At 44.1% G+C, this 19,161-nt stretch overlaps 1 protein-coding gene across 2 annotated transcripts in view; it reads right to left on the bottom strand.

The window, feature by feature from the left end:
• The window catches only part of MPP2 (MAGUK p55 scaffold protein 2), a 436,959-nt gene that overhangs the window by 251,011 nt on the left and 166,787 nt on the right, over positions 1-19,161 (bottom strand). For both annotated transcript variants that reach the window (XM_078645234.1, XM_078645233.1), the window contains 4 exons: positions 14,432-14,532; positions 5,652-5,804; positions 4,398-4,547; positions 3,515-3,742 (listed from right to left, as the gene is read on the bottom strand). In XM_078645234.1, coding sequence (XP_078501360.1) covers positions 3,515-3,742; positions 4,398-4,547; positions 5,652-5,804; positions 14,432-14,532 — 632 coding nt within the window. The remainder of the gene's footprint in view (positions 1-3,514; positions 3,743-4,397; positions 4,548-5,651; positions 5,805-14,431; positions 14,533-19,161) is intronic.

Genomic DNA, 19,161 nt, shown 5'->3' with positions numbered 1-19,161 from the left:
AAAGTTCCCTTCGCCACTCTAATTTTCTTTTAGTTGGGGATTTTAATTTACACGTGGACAACGAGAACTGTACCGTTGCGAACACTTTTGTGTCGACTCTTAGGTCAGCAAACTTGACATTGTGCAATGCAGGCCCTACGCATAGTGTGGGCCACACGCTCGACCTTATTTTTGAGAATGATCTGAATGTTAAGGTAGATACAGCTATGCCACTAATTTGGTCAGATCATTTTTTGATCCCATTCACGGTGGAAATAAAGTCCCCTAGACAAGTTCTGAGGAAACATGTCTATCTTAAAAGGCCCTGGAAAAAGCTAGTCCCGGAAGCAATGGGGCCAGTATTGTGCCAAAATAGACCGGTGCTGACGCATGACAGCAACCTGAATGCCCAGGCTCTTAATACCTGGATTAAGAACATGGTAGACTCGGTTGCACCGGCAAAACGAGCTGTCTCCCAAAGAGAGTCCCCTTCAGCCCCCTGGTTCTCGAGTGACCTTAAAGAGGGCAAGAAGGAGTGCAAAAAACTTGAGAGAGCCTGGAGGGTCAGTTACGGTGATACGGAAAGAAATCGGTATAGAACAGCGCTAAAAACATTTCAGAAGGCGGTACAGAGGGCAAAAAAATCCTTTCTTGCGACCTCCATACAAAATGCGGAGTGCTCTAGTAAGGGAGTTTTTAAGGTGGTTCAATCTTTCTTCAAGCCTGGCTGTTTGGAGAGGGAGGTTACTCCTTCATTGTCACTCTGCAATAAGATATCGGAATACTTCGAAGGCAAGATCCAAAAAGTCTATGACTCTTTTGCCCCGGAGGTAGAGACGACAAAACTTGATGCCCCTGACATAATAAGAAAGCCAACCGCGATACTTGAGCAGTTTGATCAAGTAGATGATATCACTGTCATTAAAGAACTTTTAAAATGTAAATCTGGGTCTCCTATGGACCCTTGCCCATCCAGGCTCTGGAAATCCTTTAGTGAGTTTGTTGCACCTACCTTACAGGCAATTTGGAACAGGTCCATTGTTGAAGGAGTCTTCCCTGATGCCTGGAAGCATGCTACACTACTCCCACTAAAGAAAAAAGCTAATGGTGACCCAATGGACCTCAATAACCTGCGCCCCATATCATTGCTGGCAGCCCCTGGGAAAATGCTTGAGAAAATTATACAAAGGCAACTCAACAATTATATTGAGATGCATGATATATTACATGAGACCCAATCAGGCTTTAGACCGGGCTTCAGCACGGAGACGGCTCTTATTGAGGTAGCTGACTCCGTAAGGTGGTCGTTGGATTCAGGGGAGTCAGCTATGCTGGTTCTCCTGGATCTATCGGCCGCTTTTGATACGGTGGACCATCTTAAATTGCTACAACGGCTGGCGGAGATAGGGCTAAAAGATCAGGCACTGGGCTGGGTTCGCTCGTACTTATCGCAGAGAACACAGAAGGTGGCTCTAGGGGAGTTTGTTTCTAAATCCACCAAGATAAAATACGGCGTCCCCCAGGGCTCGGCTTTGAGCCCGCTTCTATTTAATGTTTACCTGGCCCCCCTTTTTACGCTTATCGCCAACTGGGGGATCAAAGCGATCTCCTACGCCGACGATACCCAGTTGGTGTTCCCATACTCGGAGGTATCTGAAAGTGCCTTTGCGAGTTTCAAGGGTTGCCTCCACGATGTCGCTAGATGGATGAACACAAATAAATTAAAATTGAATGCCGGGAAGACAGAGGTGATCTTCTTCGGCAAAGGCTCGCCTCCTCCTGCAGAGCTGTGGTGGCCGGTGGAAATGGGTTCCCCCCCCTCGCCTAGCCATAGTGCCAAAAACTTGGGGATCAGATGGGATAGCAGCCTATCCTTTGCCTCGCATATTCAGCAAACTGCAGGCTGCTGTTTCTCTAAACTGAGGAACCTGAACAAGATATTGCGGCTACTGCCGGAGGAGTGTCGCAAGACGGTTGTTCATGCAACTGTAACTTCTAGGCTGGACTACGCCAATGGCTTATACCTGGGCCTTCCTGCCTATCTGATCCAACGGCTTCAGATGGTCCAGAATGCGGCTGCGAGACTGCTAAGGCAAATTCCCTTCAAACACTCAGTCTCTCCGCACCTGCAAGCCCTGCACTGGCTCCCAGTGGCCAGCAGGATAAAGTTCAAAACCTTGACTCTGGCATATAGAGCCCTATATGGTACTTGCCCTAATTACCTGAGATCTAGGCTACCCCGATACCATCAATCTAGAACTCTCCGTTCCAACGGGCGGGTGCAGCTTGTGGTCCCTCGGGTAAAAAGAGCACGCCTAGGGGGAAGAACCTTCACGGCTAACGTAGCCATGTTATGGAACTCTCTTCCCCCAGAGCTACAACAGGCTCCCTCTGAAGCCGTCTTCAAACAAAGGCTTAAGACCTGGCTCTTCCACAAAATACACTAACTTCCTGTATGTGGCTTGCGCTTCGGGGCTCCGCTGCTTTCACAGCGCCGGGACACCTCCTTGTGAGGTAGCTGTTCGCGCTCAATAAATCGCAAAAAAAAAAAAAGTTTGGTCCCTGGGGCACAGCATAATTATCGCGTTCTGGACTGGGCCACTCGTAATGAGGGCCCTAGTGGCATGTCTATGTGGCATGTCTATGGTGATTCACGTCTCTTCCATGTCCCCCTTAACAATTTGTATCTGCTCTCCCCTCCTGTGACTCCAGGCATATGCCATGTGTGACATATTTGAGTTATTGCAATAATTAACTATTCAACACATGACATGAAAGAAGGAAACCTGAAAAAGTGAAGGGTACACTCACCCGCTACTAGCAATTTTTAAATACATTAAAATGTCCCTGATGACAAAACATCTCCAGAGATCAACTCTTGGAAGAATTGGAAGAAAGGTGACAGAAAAAGATTAACTGAATTTGTTGTCTACACAGCACCCCTGAAGTATCGCCTGTACCTTAACATTGGAGCGCATACCCAATCAACTGAATACTCAAACGCACATTTTAATAGTCAGTAGAACTCTACTTTTGGTTGAAATCAAATCTGAAAGCTTATTGCAGGAATGTTGCTGTCTTCCTACACGCGGTGTCACTGCAGCCTATAGTTGTCACTGCAGCCTATAGATCATTCCTCGTGCATGCTGACAGCAGGACCCTTGTGGCTCAGTGGAAACAGGGCCACTGACGTATTTTTCAATACAGTGACCCAATTAAAGCTTTCCCACTTAACAAAAATGCAGCATAAAAGAAAGTGCTGCAGCTACAGCAGTAAAATCTCATCACACCTCTTGTAGCCAGGCAACACTCCTGCTTGAGGACAATCCATTCTTTTTGCCAGTGCACAAACTAAAAGTCCTTTTGGGCACCTCTCAGGACCAACTAAATATGTGTTCCTTCTACTTTACTCTGGTGTCATTGAGTTAGTTCCCCTTCATAAAGACACAATTCAAAATAAATCCAGGACACTATGTGTTCTTATGATGCACAGCCTGCAGGCTGAAACCTTTGTACCTTACAAACAATCACATACCTGCCGAAGCGGGTGAGGCTCCTGGTAGCTTGGTAAGATCTTCAGGACCACGCTGCCACTGGCGTTCTTCAGCATCTCCTGCAAGACCTTGGGGTCATTGCCCACCTCTTTGCCATTCACCTCCTTGATGACGTCTCCAACATGTAGCAGGCCCTGCTGGTCAATCATCCCTCCGTGAAGGATGCGAGCAATGACCAACTCCCCATTCTCAACCCTAAATGTCACACCCTGTGAAAAAATCAGAGCAAGACAGGGTCAGGGTCCTGTTCATTGTGTCAACAATACAAAACAAGTGACCAGAAACTCTGGCCAATGTCTCCTGCTCTCTTACAACTCGCCATCTCATAGGCTCCTCTTGAACGTAAGAAAATGACTCTTCCTTCCCACACAAGCTCTAAGAACATTGGAATACCCATTAGATGCCACTCTGATCTCAACTATTGACTGGCTTTTTACTTTGCGGTAGCCTTTCCTACTTTGACTTACCTAGAACCATATCCCTCCATCACCTACACAACTTCACATTGTCTAATTCTCAATGGCACTGTCAGTGTGCCACCATGGCTTTCAGTGAGCATGGGTATTCTTACAATCAGCTTGAGAAAATGTCTTCTTCTCACAGCCTCCAAATCATAAAATGTACCTTCCTATTAGATTCACATATCGATAATCTGCTAGCCAGCATCTCACAACAACATTTTTCCTGGCACGTGAACATCTTCTTACAATCTCTATTTGAAGCAATTGTTTTTCCATGTCTCCGGCAAAATTCATGTTCCTGGCATTTTTTCTTATTTTCCCCTCCTTTGCCCACTCTGATGTCTCTGATGGAATTAGCAATTCCCAAGGGTTTTGTAAAATTCATGCCACCATCTCCACTTACCAAATGCTCACCAGCCGTTTTGCGGATGCCCACCATGCGGACAGCATCTGGGGGCACTGGCTGGTTGTTGAATGTGAAATCCAGCAAAGGGCTTGGGGGCGGAGTCTCATAACTCTTGGAGGCCACAGAATCATGTGTTTCAAGCAGAGACTGACAAAAGAAAAGCAGAGAAATTAATGACTCTGGACCAACAGGAAGTCTAAAGACACAGAAAATAACCAGGTTTGGCGTAGAGACGAGAAGGAAAAGGGCGATGCCACGAGAAGAGGAGGCAGAAAAAAATTACAGGAATGGTAGGAGCAATTTGGAGAGCAGAGAAGAGAGTGAAAAATAGAGGTTGAATAGGAACACAGGGCAAAGGAAACATGAGGTATGCAGAGAGAGAGCATGATGGAATAAAGATTAAACCAATTGTGAATGCTGCAGAAGGGGCTTTAAACTACATATCTGGTTTATTTCATCCCCAAACATTTCCTGCCTGCTTATCTTTTTCAAACTCATTGCCTTTTCTCATATAATCGTTTTACCACTCTCTCCTTGCTTGCAGTATCCTTTTAGCAACCATGTTTCGCTACACACTTTGCTGCCCCTATCTGAGAAAGTAGAGTAGATACAGTGTAACTTCCCCAGTCCCTATTTTGCCCTCCCAATGGAAAAGCATCAACCTTCATACTCCTTCTTTGCACTTCTCTCATATGCAGAGGCCGTACTAATTAAGCCTTGGCGAAATTCCAATTACAATGACGTAATTCGCAGAATGTTAGAAGTTCTCGTTATCCTTGCTATACAAAATTCTCAAAATTATGCCATTAAAGCACGTTCCATAATTAAGCCACAATTATAGCGCGAGAACAACATGATCTACCACAAACCAAGCAGCTGTTGGTCGCTTCAGTTGATTTTTTTGGTGCTGTGTTTTAGCACGAAATGCGTACACAAGGACACATTTCACACTAAAATAAAGCACTAAATGCCAGATCTGTATTTCATGTAAATTCAAGTAATTTCCCCAAAATTTCACGTAGTTATGTGCAAATAATGAGAATTTCGAATTCCTGTAGTACTAATTCCATATCTCAAATATGTTGATCAGCCATAAATACGTTCCAGCCTCTTCCCTCCTTCCTCTGCGAGCAGGGCCTTTCTTTCCTCTCCCATTTTCCCTCACTCATCTCATGTTAATTCTTTTTTGGTTTTATAAACTTCCGTTGCTACCGTCGCTATTGTCCCTCCTCTCTTTCCTTGCCCCGGTACCTGGAAGTGAGGCTCCTGCAGGATTCCCGCCAGCTCGGCAGCAGTGCGGCTCTGGTCCAAGATGGGGGAAATGTCCTGAAGCACTTCCTGCACCAGCTCCAGGTTGTTGTCGCTCACCGCCTCCAGTTTTGTCTCCTCCAGTCGTTCATGGGCCTGGAAGGGTAGGAGATCAACAGGTCTGAAAAAAGAGGCACATGCCCTCCGCAACCCGCCTTTAAGTCACATTCCCTTTCGAAAAACCAATTAATGATGGGTATCGAGCTGTAACGAGCATGAGTGAGTTACTGAATGAGCTTGGATGAGGATGATCAAGTTTGAGTATGTGAGTTAGTATGAGTGAGAGTCAGTAGGAATAAGTGGGTTGATTAAGTAGCAGAGTGAGTGAGTGTACATTAGTTTGAGGGGAAACATCACTTACAACTCGGGGATTACATTGCGGATTTTACAACGCAAGTCGTAACAACGACTTGCGCTTGATGGTGCTCTAGGACAAGGAATAGTATAATTTACTATTCAACATCTTCCCTACTGTACTTAGACAGGAGTGGGAATAGTAAATTATACTACTCCTATGTCCAGCGTCCTCCAACGCGTCGTTGTAACGACTTGCTTTGTAAAAACCGTGATGTAATATACCGAGATGTAAATGTATGCGTTGTAACGTCATGCATCCAGTTTGAGTGAGTCAGTGAGTAAATGCTATTGTGTTGGTGTTCACAATGTAGTGTGCAACCCACCAGGGTGCCACCACTACAGAGACTCTGGCCGCTGCCCCGCTGGTGGAGGATTGCTCGCTGCCTGTAGAGGATCTGTTTCCTCAGTGCATCTGCCAGTGTGGAGAATGTATTAATAGAAGAGCTGAGTTCTGTGTATGTGTGTTTCACCATCTCTGTATTCCTTTTATTCAGGGGCCGCTCCTCTCTTATAGCGGAGGAGAGTCGCCCCAATTAAATTCCCCCAGAGATGAAAAATAAAATGTTAATGAAGCTAATTCATTAACATTTTATTTTTCTTCACCCGTCCCAAACGGAGTGTCAGGACGGGGCCTGCTAAATGGGAGGAAAGTGGCCTGCCTTTGCACTTGTTTAAAGTGCGCATGTCTCTTTGGCCGTCCGTCCTGCGATGGCCAGCCACACATGCGCACTTTAAACCTCTCTAACCCAGACAACTGGGTTAGAGAGAGCAAAACCCTACAGTGCTCTTGTGTGTGCTGATTGAAGTCGCTCTCACCAATCCTGGCGCTGCTCTTGCTAACAGCACGAGGGCCGTGCCAGGATTCGTTATGAGAGTTAGTTGGGGCCTTGCAGTCACAAGGGGAGAAGCCTGGAGCGAGGAGGACGCAGCAGAAACCACGGTAGGTACATTTTAATTTTATTTATTTAACTGTTCTTATTTTATAAAACCATCCACCCACCACCCATTTGCCCACCACTCCACTTGCCGAAGTTTTCAGCCGCCTTTTTTTACTGAAATAAACTTGTAATGTTAGGGCCGGACTGGAAACAAAAATCAGCCCTGGCAAATATGTGTATATGAGCCTCACACTGCAGAAGGATGTGACTAGAACAGGATCATAGGACTTTAAAGTCTGAGTCACGGCACAGCATCCAACTTGGAACGCAACCTCAAGCCTGCAGTCTACCGAGGAAATGTCAGGGGGCAGACTGGCCAGTCTGGATCTGCCTAAAATGGAAGTTTGTTTCAGTAAAACAAAGAAACGGTAGCCCCCATCACAGGGAGTTTTCTCTCTGCATGGGGGAGCATTGTACCTGGGCACCTGGGCAGGGAAAATCAGTGAGGGTCACCCTTGCCTAATTAAGGCATCGCACCCGGATGTATTTAGCACGCAGGATGTTAGTTACCCCCCTATGCCATTTCTTCAAACGAAGAAGAATCTGTCCTTTCAAATACGTTGAAATTGTCCCTCAAAGTCACATGAAATATTCCCCACACGTTATTGAAGAAACAATCTTTTCAAAATGGAAATAAAACATTGTTCAGAACACCATAGATTTCATTCAGAATGCCACAAGGGAACAACACCTCGAACAATGAGAAGATTATCCTTTTGGACCCTTTGGAAACTATTACTAATGAGTATTAAATGCACACTAATTCCACCATTTACCATCAGCCACAACAGCTGGAATGTTAACATCCCTTTCATTACATGACATGGATGGTTGACCACTGCCATATACCCCACAGCAAATGTGTGTAGAGATGCAGGTTCGTGAACTCTTAATTCTTTTTGCTGTAGACTGACTAGCTTTGGTATTATTTGAAACATTCCATTGCATAGGGTCACTATCGCTTTTGCTATCAATCGAATCACATATCCAAGCAGGACATGTGTCAGAACCAGCTTTAAACTATCTTAGCAAGATAAAAGGAAAGTACGCAGTGGAATTGTTATATGTAGCGTAATGTTATAAGATCACAAAAGTTCTGAACAATGAGTGTTTATTTGTTGACTAACTTTGTAATTTCTTCTACAAATCTGTTGTACCCCTGAATGGCAGAGTGGTTCTTTTATGTTATATCCCACATTCTATCACAGGTCAATTGGAAACTGTTGCTGGAGTGAGTTTCCAACAGGAAGCCTTCTCTTGCAAACACCTCAGTCAATAAATCTATGTTCCATTGATTGTCAAGTTCGGTTACAAATGTATTCTTGCCCCTTTCTCTGAAATAGTCAATTAGGACATTAAAATGAAATAACTGTCTGGGTAATACTTGAACAGGCTCTTAGAAATTAATTGCTAATTTAAACCATGATCTCTCAGGTACTTCCACAGTCATAAGAGGTGATGTTCTGATTGTACAATATTTCCTGCAATGGTTCCACTCGTTTCAGGTACTTAATGTCCATTGCACTTTTTTAACAATGCTGGGAAAATAGTCTAGATGATAAATTTTCTGCTTCATAACAATGATGCTTAAATAGGCCGGGTGAAATATGTCAGTGATATGATCTCTGACAATAATGAAAAAACAAACCTTTCTCCCCTAAGGGCAATGCAACTCCACAGAGAGTTTGTAGGATATCTTTTAAAAGGGTTTTAAATCTTCCACCAACCACTAATCACAGCTTTTAGTACTTCTTTCCTTCATTTGATCTTCTTGGATAGCACTCATCCATTCATTGTGTCAAACACTGCTTATATTATCTATGTTACCCCCAAGTACGTGAAAAGAGGCAATCAAACTCTCCCTCTGTCAAGTTTCTTTTTTTGTGGCTCAGTAGGTGGCCTAGGTAAGCCTGCTCTAATGTTTTTGCTTCCAGGAATGTAGCCTATCTCGAAATAGTGCACATTCTACCAGTCCTAGCTGTTTGGCCATTTCTGGAGGTGACATTTAAACTGTGATCAAAGCTTAAGTAAAATTGCCTAACTGATCCAAATGATCAACAGCCCATATACAATATCGGCAATTCTTTGTTTTTGTAAATTATATATTGTCTGTTTGCCTTAACACACAAGATTCAAAGCTTTCCATTTGGGATAATAATAAATCAATCAATCATTTCATTCATAGGCAAGCAAACTACCTATAAGATGGTCTCTGTTAGCCTCTACTTATCAGTTTAATCGCTGCTCCTAAACAACTTTTACTGGCTTCGACTATGATGTGACAATCTACATGTTTTGCAAACATTTGTAGAGCGCCTCCTTGAATGATTGATTCCTTAATCCAGTTGTAGCTTACTTGGCATGCTTTTGATAAGACATACATAAATGCCTGCATATGTTTGAATTAAATCCATACAATCCAAGGATTGTTTGCAGTTTGTTCTTGATCTAAGGAAGCTATGAGCCTGAGAACTTCATCCAAACTTGAAAGAAGTTATGATCTGAAACTGGGCACCAAAGATAGAACTATTCGATACTCCAACAAATTTGGCAATTGTACTTCTTTACGGTTACATCACCACGTTGAAGTATACTCAGAACCTTTTCCATGGTTTTGTCAGGGGTTTTTATCTAGGAATGAGAAAATGTCAACAACACTTTTGAAAAGTTGGACGATTAAGCACTTGAGGCATTTGCCACAGAGAGTAGCCCAAAGAATATTCAACAAAACTGAAATGATCGTAGTGAGATGTCTATAAAGAGTGTCCTTTTCGATTTTGATAGGTATATGGGGCGCCTGTTGCAAAACATGCTGGAAAACACACTGGCCTCCAAAAATGTGTCAAGAAATCTTCAGCTCGTGGTAAAATGTGGTTGATTCAACATATGCTGCGTGGTGTGCTGAAACAATGTTAATGTGCGGGCCGAGGAGAACCTCTGTTTGAACATGTTTACAACACTGGCTTTAGCATTCATGGCACTTGTCTGAAGAGTATTTTCCTTAAATGAGAAGCAGTGTGCGGCAATTTGTAGATTTGTATGGGTTGAGAGTCCTGTTTGGGATTTCAGTCAGCAAATCATGTTGGTAGTCGACTAGTTAACATACTTAAAATTAAAGATATGATCACACAATTCATTCAAGCAGGGAAGCTGAGATCAGACGCCGTGTTCCTTTATGTTTATGACTTTGTATAGGGTGGGAGCTGATGTCCTGTCAAGTTGGCAAATGGGAAGTGTGAAGAGTGGGACCATAGTTTCTATTGCTCAGGGGAGGACCTTTCTAGGCCGGGCCTTTCATTTTGTGTGTTTGATTACTGCTACAGGAAGGCTGGATGACAATCGGATGCAGGGTTCACATTTCATTGTGCCTGTGTTGTGGGTCCTGCAGATTAGACCCAGCTCCAGTGCTCCCTTCCCCCGAGAAACATTACTTTACAGAGATCCACTAAAGGAAACTCGGTTCTCCTTCGTCCCAAACTGAACATCAGAAGGAAAGGTAAGGTGCATTTCTAGCACAAACATCCAAAATATCTATTTTGTGTTTTCCTTCCCTTGGATTTTATGGGAAAATGAAACCATATTTATTTTAAAGCCATTTACACATGGGTAATTGTGGTGTAAATGTAAATTGCTACTTGTATAGCGCACTACTCACCCGCAAGGGTCTCAAGGCGCTTGTACGAATGCCGCTGTGGAACCCATCCTGGCTTTCCCTGTGAGGTGTCCACTCCTGGGCACCCCCAAGGTGGAGGCCAGGCATCCTTAGCGTTGTGGGGGCCGTTGAGGAGATTAAGCAAGCTATTGCCCAGAGTTGCACTCCATGATTGGAATAGGCACCGAGGCAAGAATTATCAGGTCCGTGGAATTTTTGAGCTCAAGACCCACCGAGGCGGGGAATTGAACCCTGGTCCCAGGCTAGAACTCTGCATCAGGGTCTGCCGCTCTAGCCATTGAGCCACACTTCTCCACTGTGTGTGAATGCAAAGTGGTGTTCTCATGGCCTGCAATGACATTGCAACACATGCAAATAATATTATTTCTTTCCACAGGTTTGCATGCTGTCTGAAAAAATCCTGCATGAAAACTGACTGACTTAAAACCTCCAACTCTCGACAATCATTTTTCTTTCATATGACTCTCTCCTTCCTTTCCATCCTCTGCATGCCTCTGCCCTCTGAGTACAGCCTACTCAAAATCACACAGATGTTTGCTTAAATCCTTACTATTCTATCTCTGCAATTGCCCACACCTCAAAGATCACAACCTGTCCTTTAAAAGTCATACCCTGCAACCTAACAATAATGAATCTTTACCCATAGCTCATCTATTATTATCGCCAACCAATGCATGAAATTCCAATATTCCCACCTCTCCCAGTAAAGATCACACCTAATCCTACTAATAATCTACCATATAAAAAAACTGCAGTTAAATCGTGGAATGGTCCCTGTGGGGCACAAGACTAATCCCAATAACCACAAAAAAATAATCCTGGAGTAGCGTGCTTCCCAGCGTAAAAGCACAGCAGTGCCTCGTATGGGACAATAATGCTATCTAATGAAATCAAAATACAATATATAACCCACATTAAAACTAATACCATAACACTCAAAAGTCGAACTGTCAATTTTATTTCATACACTTTGCTTAATAATGACCTTTTACTGCTGGACACTCTTACATTCACATAAGACAAAACTGCTAAGGGTCAAATCCATCTCAACATCCAGTCCACAGCAAAAAACTACCCATTACCAACTGAACAGGAACAGGATCGCTGAAGAGATCTACCACATACTGCTGGCCAACAGAGGACTCTAATTTTGTCCAACATTGCAGGTCCCGACTAGCAGTCCACCCTAGCAAATCTCTCCTCCACTTCTCCCTTTAACCTATGCCTGCTCAGGACCATAACCTTTAAACAAAATATCTCAGAATGGGCAACTCAGTTAAGTGGACTATAAACATCAGAAATACCAAAAAGGGACCTTCAAAGCTGCTACTGAAAGCAGCTACTGAAAACTATAAACTGCACACCTATATCCCACACTTCCTCATCCATCATACTGCCAAGTGCTGAGTCCCATAACACTATAGGTGCACTTCATTGGTTGTCACACACAATATGGAAACACTTATCGCACAGGTTCATAACAAAAGCAACAAACTTCAACCAAACACCCTACATAGTGTAGCGTGCGACAGCACCTCACACAGGGGTAGTAAGCGCTATATAAATGTTGCAGTACAATGGGTCAGTGGTTACTTTGTAAAAAAAAACATATGTGCCGAGGCTCTCATCAGGAGGCAGCTTACACCAGCCCATTTCTCCTGTTAGCACCGCCTAAAACAGAACCAACTGCTAACTATGAAAGTGGGGTGACAATGTGGCGTAATGGCAAGAGCTGCAGACCTTGGCGCTCAGGAACCATGTTCGAGTCTCAGCGTCGGCTCAACATCCTGTGATTCTGTGCAAATCACTTAATCTCCCCATAAATTAATGTGTCCTTAACTAGTGCTCACGAAAAAGTGCTGGTGTTGATGATTAAGTGCCAGTGCTGAGCACAGGAAACCTCTGGCTCAAAGGGGCGATTACCCACCATGTCTGCTTAATTAGGCTGTTTGTCACAATACTGCTGTCAAAATATCCACCTGCAAAAAGTACAGCCACAATATTAACTATCACTATACTGTTAAGATAAGTATATTTAGGGAAAATTTGATTTACTATCTTTAACTCAACATCTACTTATATTCGGATAGAGTGGTAGGCACATATTGTAGATGTGATATTGTTAGAGGTCAATATTTCAATAGCACTTCCTAAAACTCTCCGATGCATAGACATAGTTCCTCAGTGCTATTTTTGGCACAATTAAGGGAAAAACTAAAGCGCAAACTCAATGAGTTCAATGTTTCCTTCATAACATAAGGCCTTAAACATTCTAGATAATTCTTCATGTACATGGAATCATACGTTTCTCGCATGGTACTTGATAGAAATATGATTTTCCTTTATTAACATTAAGCCTGAATGTAGTTTAAATTATGCCTGCGTAATTTGTGTAATTTTGGGTGTTTCACATTACTCTTTTCCTCTAAATTCCCCAAATTATGCCATTACACCATGCCACATAATTACACCACTGTTCATGCCAATATTATAGCGTGTGTGAGCAGGCGTAATGAAAACACCCAAAACACAAGCAACTGTTGTTCACAACAAATGTGTTTTTTGTGCTATTTGTTTAGCCCAAGATGTGTCAAGGAGTCTAAAATTGATGCGCGGATGCAATTTGCACTAAGAGAATGCTAAACGAGATTTGTTAATTTTGTGTAATTATACATAATTTTCCAGAAATTTCACATATTTACTCAAAAGAAAATTTCACAAATTTCGTATACCCCTCATTTACATGCCTAAAACCTTTAATATTTTCCAAGGTAAATTGTTCATCTACTATCACATCTGGTGTGTTCTCCCCTCCCGCCTACTCTGCATCAATGATCGTGATTACTTGCCGCATTTCCTGGTTTTACAAGCTTGAATTCCTCTGGATGTTGTCGACTAACAATTGTTTTGGTGCAATTTGATATAGCATGGTCGACAAATAAGTATCTGTATAATACAAAAATCAACCCATCGGTTAACTGGTGACAGTTAACTGTTGACTGAAGGAAATTGTGGATTAGTAAATGTTAAAGAATATATATGTATATATTGAAAGATAATTTCAAGATCATCGAAAATAGTCTTAATAGGTATTGCTTTAAACTAGTAGAATATGGTGTGCACTTTGTCACTAATCCTGTTTGCAAACAACTTTCAAAGCAACTGGTGCCTATCCCAATGCATTTCTTTTCTTTCTCATATAGTCCATATTCCTCTTGGCTCTTAAAAAAGAAGTTCCAGCTTAATGATGTTTCCTTAGCTGATCACTCCTTCCAGTGTAATCTTGCTGGGGCTGTACTTTACTTCTGGAACTAGTTATCCCAACTATCTATAGGTGACACCTTTACCATAGAGCTTGATATTCTTACAGCATATATGATGCTACCTCTGTTTTTCAGGATATCCCTGTAGGATAAATATCCATCGAGTAAAATTAATTGGAATTTACTTTGCTAGTGGTTATCATGAAAACTTCCACAGGTCCAGCCCTAAAAGGACCTACGCTTGACATCCTCGCTCTCAGAGGAGTCTATAAAGGGAACTAGAAAATCCATCTGCCCAGGCAATGTGGCAAAGACTTCAGTGGAAGAAATTGCTGTCCCTTCCACAGACACGAGGGCTAACGGGCCCAGAGGTAGAGGTTAATGTGCCCTAGGGTTGGCGTATAGATGAAGTGATGAATGTACCTCCCGGCATGTGTGTGCTTAATGGTTGCCAGCCACCCCCTGAGATGGTACCTTAGCCAGCGATCTTACAATAGGACTCTCCATGATCCCTCTCAGGAAGATGAGGTCCAGGTCTGCAGCTCCTGTCGAGTTCGGAAGGTCACCAAGGTTATCCAGGACCTGCTGCATTGCTGCAGAGAGAGAGGAAGAGAAAGAAGAGGAAAGGTCAGAGGGAGAAAGCATAGCAGCAGAAATGTGTAGATGAGGAGAACAGGAAATTGAAAAGCCATCTATAGAAGAAGTGAGAAAACAGAGAGAGCAGAAAGAAAAATGAGAAGATGGAAAATACTAAACATGGGTCAGAAAAGAAAGAGTTAAAAATAGACGAAACCTAAAGAAAGATTACATATGAAATTGAAGTTTGTCAGTACATCACAAATTACAATGTACCATCTTTACTACAGCTCAGCATGGCTGCTGCATTCTCACGTGGTTGGTGTGTGTACACTTGCTTCTGTCCAATCTATACAGAAACTTTAACACATGTTTCTGCTTTGGTTAACCACAGGCATGCAGATTCTTCAGGGCTCTAGCCTCTACAAAGTCATCTTCTCCATGTATGTGAAGCATTGGTCCTAACCTATCATGGTTTCCATAATCACTAGCATGATTAGGATACTCGAATGTATATCAAAGCCTCAACAAACATATACGCAGATCGTCTCTGAAACCACCTATCCTTCCTCCAAGCATGGATATTAGGTCCAGGCCAAAATGGTCTGGCTAGGATCACAATCAAGTATCTACCAATAGAGAGACAAGGCCAGCAAGCTGTTACACTATCTCTGTTCTAATATCATGCATCATTGCTTCATCCTATATCTTAATACCATAACTGGGCAGAGAATAATTTGAGACACTGCCATTGCCCACCACTTCGCACAATACTATAAGGGTATAAATGCATGCAGAGACACTTTATCCATAACACTAATTCATAGCTTCTTAACCGATTTACACCTTCGGGCACTCTCTGACTAGGAAAGACAATCACTCTGATGGGCAGAGAACTGGGTGCAGCCTTGAGCTGACTTCAGTCCGGTAATACACCTGGTCCTAACGGATTCCCTAGTGAATTTTGTAAGCCATTCACACATAAATGCAATGAACCCTTGTTAAGTGTCATCAACACAGCGACCAAACACGGCAAAATTCCCCTATAATTACATAGGACTATGATAGTGGTATTCCCCAAACCAGGAAAGCCTCCAAATATAGGCTCCTCCTACCGCCCCATCTCCCTTCTGAATACAGAAGTTAAGATCATAACTAAGGCATTGGAAGATAGATTATTAAAAGTGGTCCCTGCATTGATTCATCCAGACTAAGCAGGACTTATGCCTAAAAGAGCCATTCAGCATACGATTAGGCAACTACACAGTGCCCTAGCAGACAGGTTACACCGACTTACAGCAATATTGCTAGAGGACATTGAGTAACCATTTGACTCGGCCAGCTGGGCATTCTTATTCCTTCTTTTGCAACACATCAACTTTGGGCCCAAATTCATTACTTATGTTAAACTCTTATACGCAGATCTGACAGCACATGTTATGGTGGGTACTGCGACATCCAAATATGTTCATGTTGCAAGACCATTATCTCCCTATTGTTTACTAATGCAATAGATCCATTAGCAGAATGGCTTTGTATTGACGCACAGGTGAAGGGGTTTGTGTGGGGACCCAGACTCTCAGGTTGAATTGTTCTTTATGCAGATGGTGACTTGGATCTTTTTAGCAAACCCGGAAAACTCGGAACCTTGGGTACTCCAGATCCTTTGGATAATTGGAGAAACATCTGGTCTAGTCATCAACCTGAGCAAATCGACTATCTTCTCAGTCTCTCCATATACACAAGACGTACGACAGGTGTCAGGCACACCAATAGTTTTTCAAGGTTTTAAAGATCTAGGTGTATATAGCACACCTGACACTATGCTTGCCTGGACAAAAAATATTAACCATTACTAGACAGACTAGCAGCAGATATTACAACCTGGTCCATGCTTTCATTATCTCTCATGTAGAGATCAGCCACTTTCAAAATGGTGTCACTCTCCCACTTTCTTGTATCAGCTGTAGAACTATCCCTACATGCTGCCTAAATCCTTCTTTCTGAAAGTTCACTGTATGTTTAGGGGCATCTTATGGAATCAGAAAAAGACATACAAATGGGGACGCCACACTGACTTCTGCCCTCTCGTGAAAGGAAGGATTTGCCACCGTCGAAGGGAAGGACTTACCAGCAGCTTGCGGAACCCGCTCCCTGCGGGTCCCGCTTCGCCGAGGCTGCCCATCCAATTGTTGGCCCCTGCTGGGTGAGTGTGTGAGAGACAGGGCTGCGAGCGCTGGGACCGGGACTCGCTCTCCCAGGAGTCCCGGCTACCCCGAGGCCAAGTCACCTGGCCCGCTCTCCCTGACCGCCCCGCCCAGCAGAACAGCTGAAAAGGATTCCGCCTGTTTAGCAAACCGGGACGCCACACTGACTTCTGCCCTCTCGTGAAAGGAAGGATTTGCCACCGTCGAAGGGAAGGACTTACCAGCAGCTTGCGGAACCCGCTCCCTGCGGGTCCCGCTTCGCCGAGGCTGCCCATCCAATTGTTGGCCCCTGCTGGGTGAGTGTGTGAGAGACAGGGCTGCGAGCGCTGGGACCGGGACTCGCTCTCCCAGGAGTCCCGGCTACCCCGAGGCCAAGTCACCTGGCCCGCTCTCCCTGACCGCCCCGCCCTTTTACTGACGCCTATAAGAAGCGGCGCACATCGCTGCGCGGGAGCGCCCGGGGCTAAGCCCGGGCAAAGGGCGGGCCCTCTGTGGCCCTCAGAGGCCCGAGGAGACCGGACTGGGCCAGAAATCTAGGTCGTGCACTTATAGTCTTCAATTCGTCTCTTATTCATCTTGAATACACGGGTTATGTCCTGCCGTGAAACGAGAAGTATGGCTGCTGCAGGAGCTAAAAAGCTTACAGGGCCTCTGGACGACTTCATCACCCGTACACATGCACTTATGGACGAGGGGATAATACTTATGGACAGGAGAGTCTCTCAAGACCTGGCCATGGCCAGGCGTTCTTCCCTTGGCCTTATTGCCCAGGCTCAGACCCCAAAAACTGATTCCCGACCAGAAGCACAGGTCTTAGTACATCATCCCGGAGCTGGCGGGGACCTGGATGTTTCAAATATTATTCAGGACCTGGAGGCTTCACCTAACCTCAACATTTTGATTGAGAGTGGAACGCAATGTAGTGAGACAAACATTAGTATCTCTACAGCCAATATAAAAGAAAGGGCCCGGATAGAAGGGGCAATCCCTAAACAAAATCGCAAAACTAATATTTCAACTGTTGCGATAGGGAAGAAGGCCATTACTTCACCTAGCCTTCTTAACACTGAAATACCTATCCCCATAGAGGGCTCACTTCCTAACAACCCAGGTGTACTGCTGAGCCTCCCAGACGATACCATAATTGACCAAAGTTTGGAAGAAATTCTGCAACTTAGTGGACCTATAGGTAATTCAATAATAACATCACCACAGGAGGAGACAGGTCCAAGCACAAACAATACAGTAATCCTTAATATGCTTAAAGCTTTATTGGAACCTATAGAGGTAAGATTACGCTGCTTGGAAACGGTCCTAAAAAATATACATAAGGACATAAGTGCCCCTAGCTTCACTCTAAATAATAAACCCACCCAGGCTATTAATTTACCAAAACCCGCAAAGACCCCAGCGGTAGTCAATAAAATGCCGGAGACAAATGATTCGAGGCCGAAGACACCCAGCAACACCTTAAACCAGGCAGGCTCAAAATCTAAACCCCCTGTTGTAGAGCAAATTAAGAAAACAGTTACCACACTGAGCTCTTCTAAAAACAATATAACCTCCCAGTCTACACCCAGTGATGTTCTACCTCAGGCCCACAAACTTGATACACAGGATAAGGCTAAGGATATGGTGCGCAGAAATATTCATCTCCCCCCGGATGCTGCGCCCTATGTGGTTATCCTGACTGGAGTTACTGAAATTCGTTCGCCAGAAGGAGAATCATATCAGGCTCTCAAAAACAAAGTCCGCCACTGGCTAGCGAATAATTATCCCCTTCCACCAAACATACCCTCTAACATTTTAATGATAGAGAGGGCCCCCTGGGTAGGAGACAACAGAAAAAACTTGCAAGGGGATTGCGTGGTGGTTACTTTCGAGAACTCGGAGGTGGTAGATTTTATCTGTAACAGCAGGGCCCCAAGATATCAGGCGAGTACGGTGACCGCCAGACCTCTTTCGTATTTTTATCTTCCCCATAATCAATCGGACAATCGTTGGAGCTGGCTTAAAGGGTCACACGATCGCATTCCTAGACAGAGGTTTAACTCCCCCTGGGACATACAACCCCCTGTTAGGGAGGTGGGCTGGGATGGAGGATGGAATTTGGTGGGGACTAGAGGAGGTAGACCACGTCAAGGTGGCCCCTTTCATGGTTCCCATCTCACCCAGCCTTTTTACTACCAGCAGCCGCTAAATGATCCATCTAATCTTTTGCATTTCCCTATAGCAAATCGTTTTGATTGTCTGTCAACTACAGATTGGGTGGACTGACATACTCAGGGCTCGCCAGGGGAACGGAGCGTATGTGCTAGTCCAACCTGTCCTCGCAAGGATGTTGCCATAGCGGACCTGGTCATAGTTAATTCATCCCCCACACCCGGAATTAGCCCGACGATGAGTGAGATTCGGGGCGTGGGTGCATTGATTGCCCCT

This window comes from Lissotriton helveticus, chromosome 5_1 (assembly GCF_964261635.1).
Source record: "Lissotriton helveticus chromosome 5_1, aLisHel1.1, whole genome shotgun sequence".
Lineage (NCBI taxonomy): Eukaryota > Metazoa > Chordata > Amphibia > Caudata > Salamandridae > Lissotriton > Lissotriton helveticus.
This window is presented reverse-complemented; position numbering and strand designations above follow the sequence as displayed.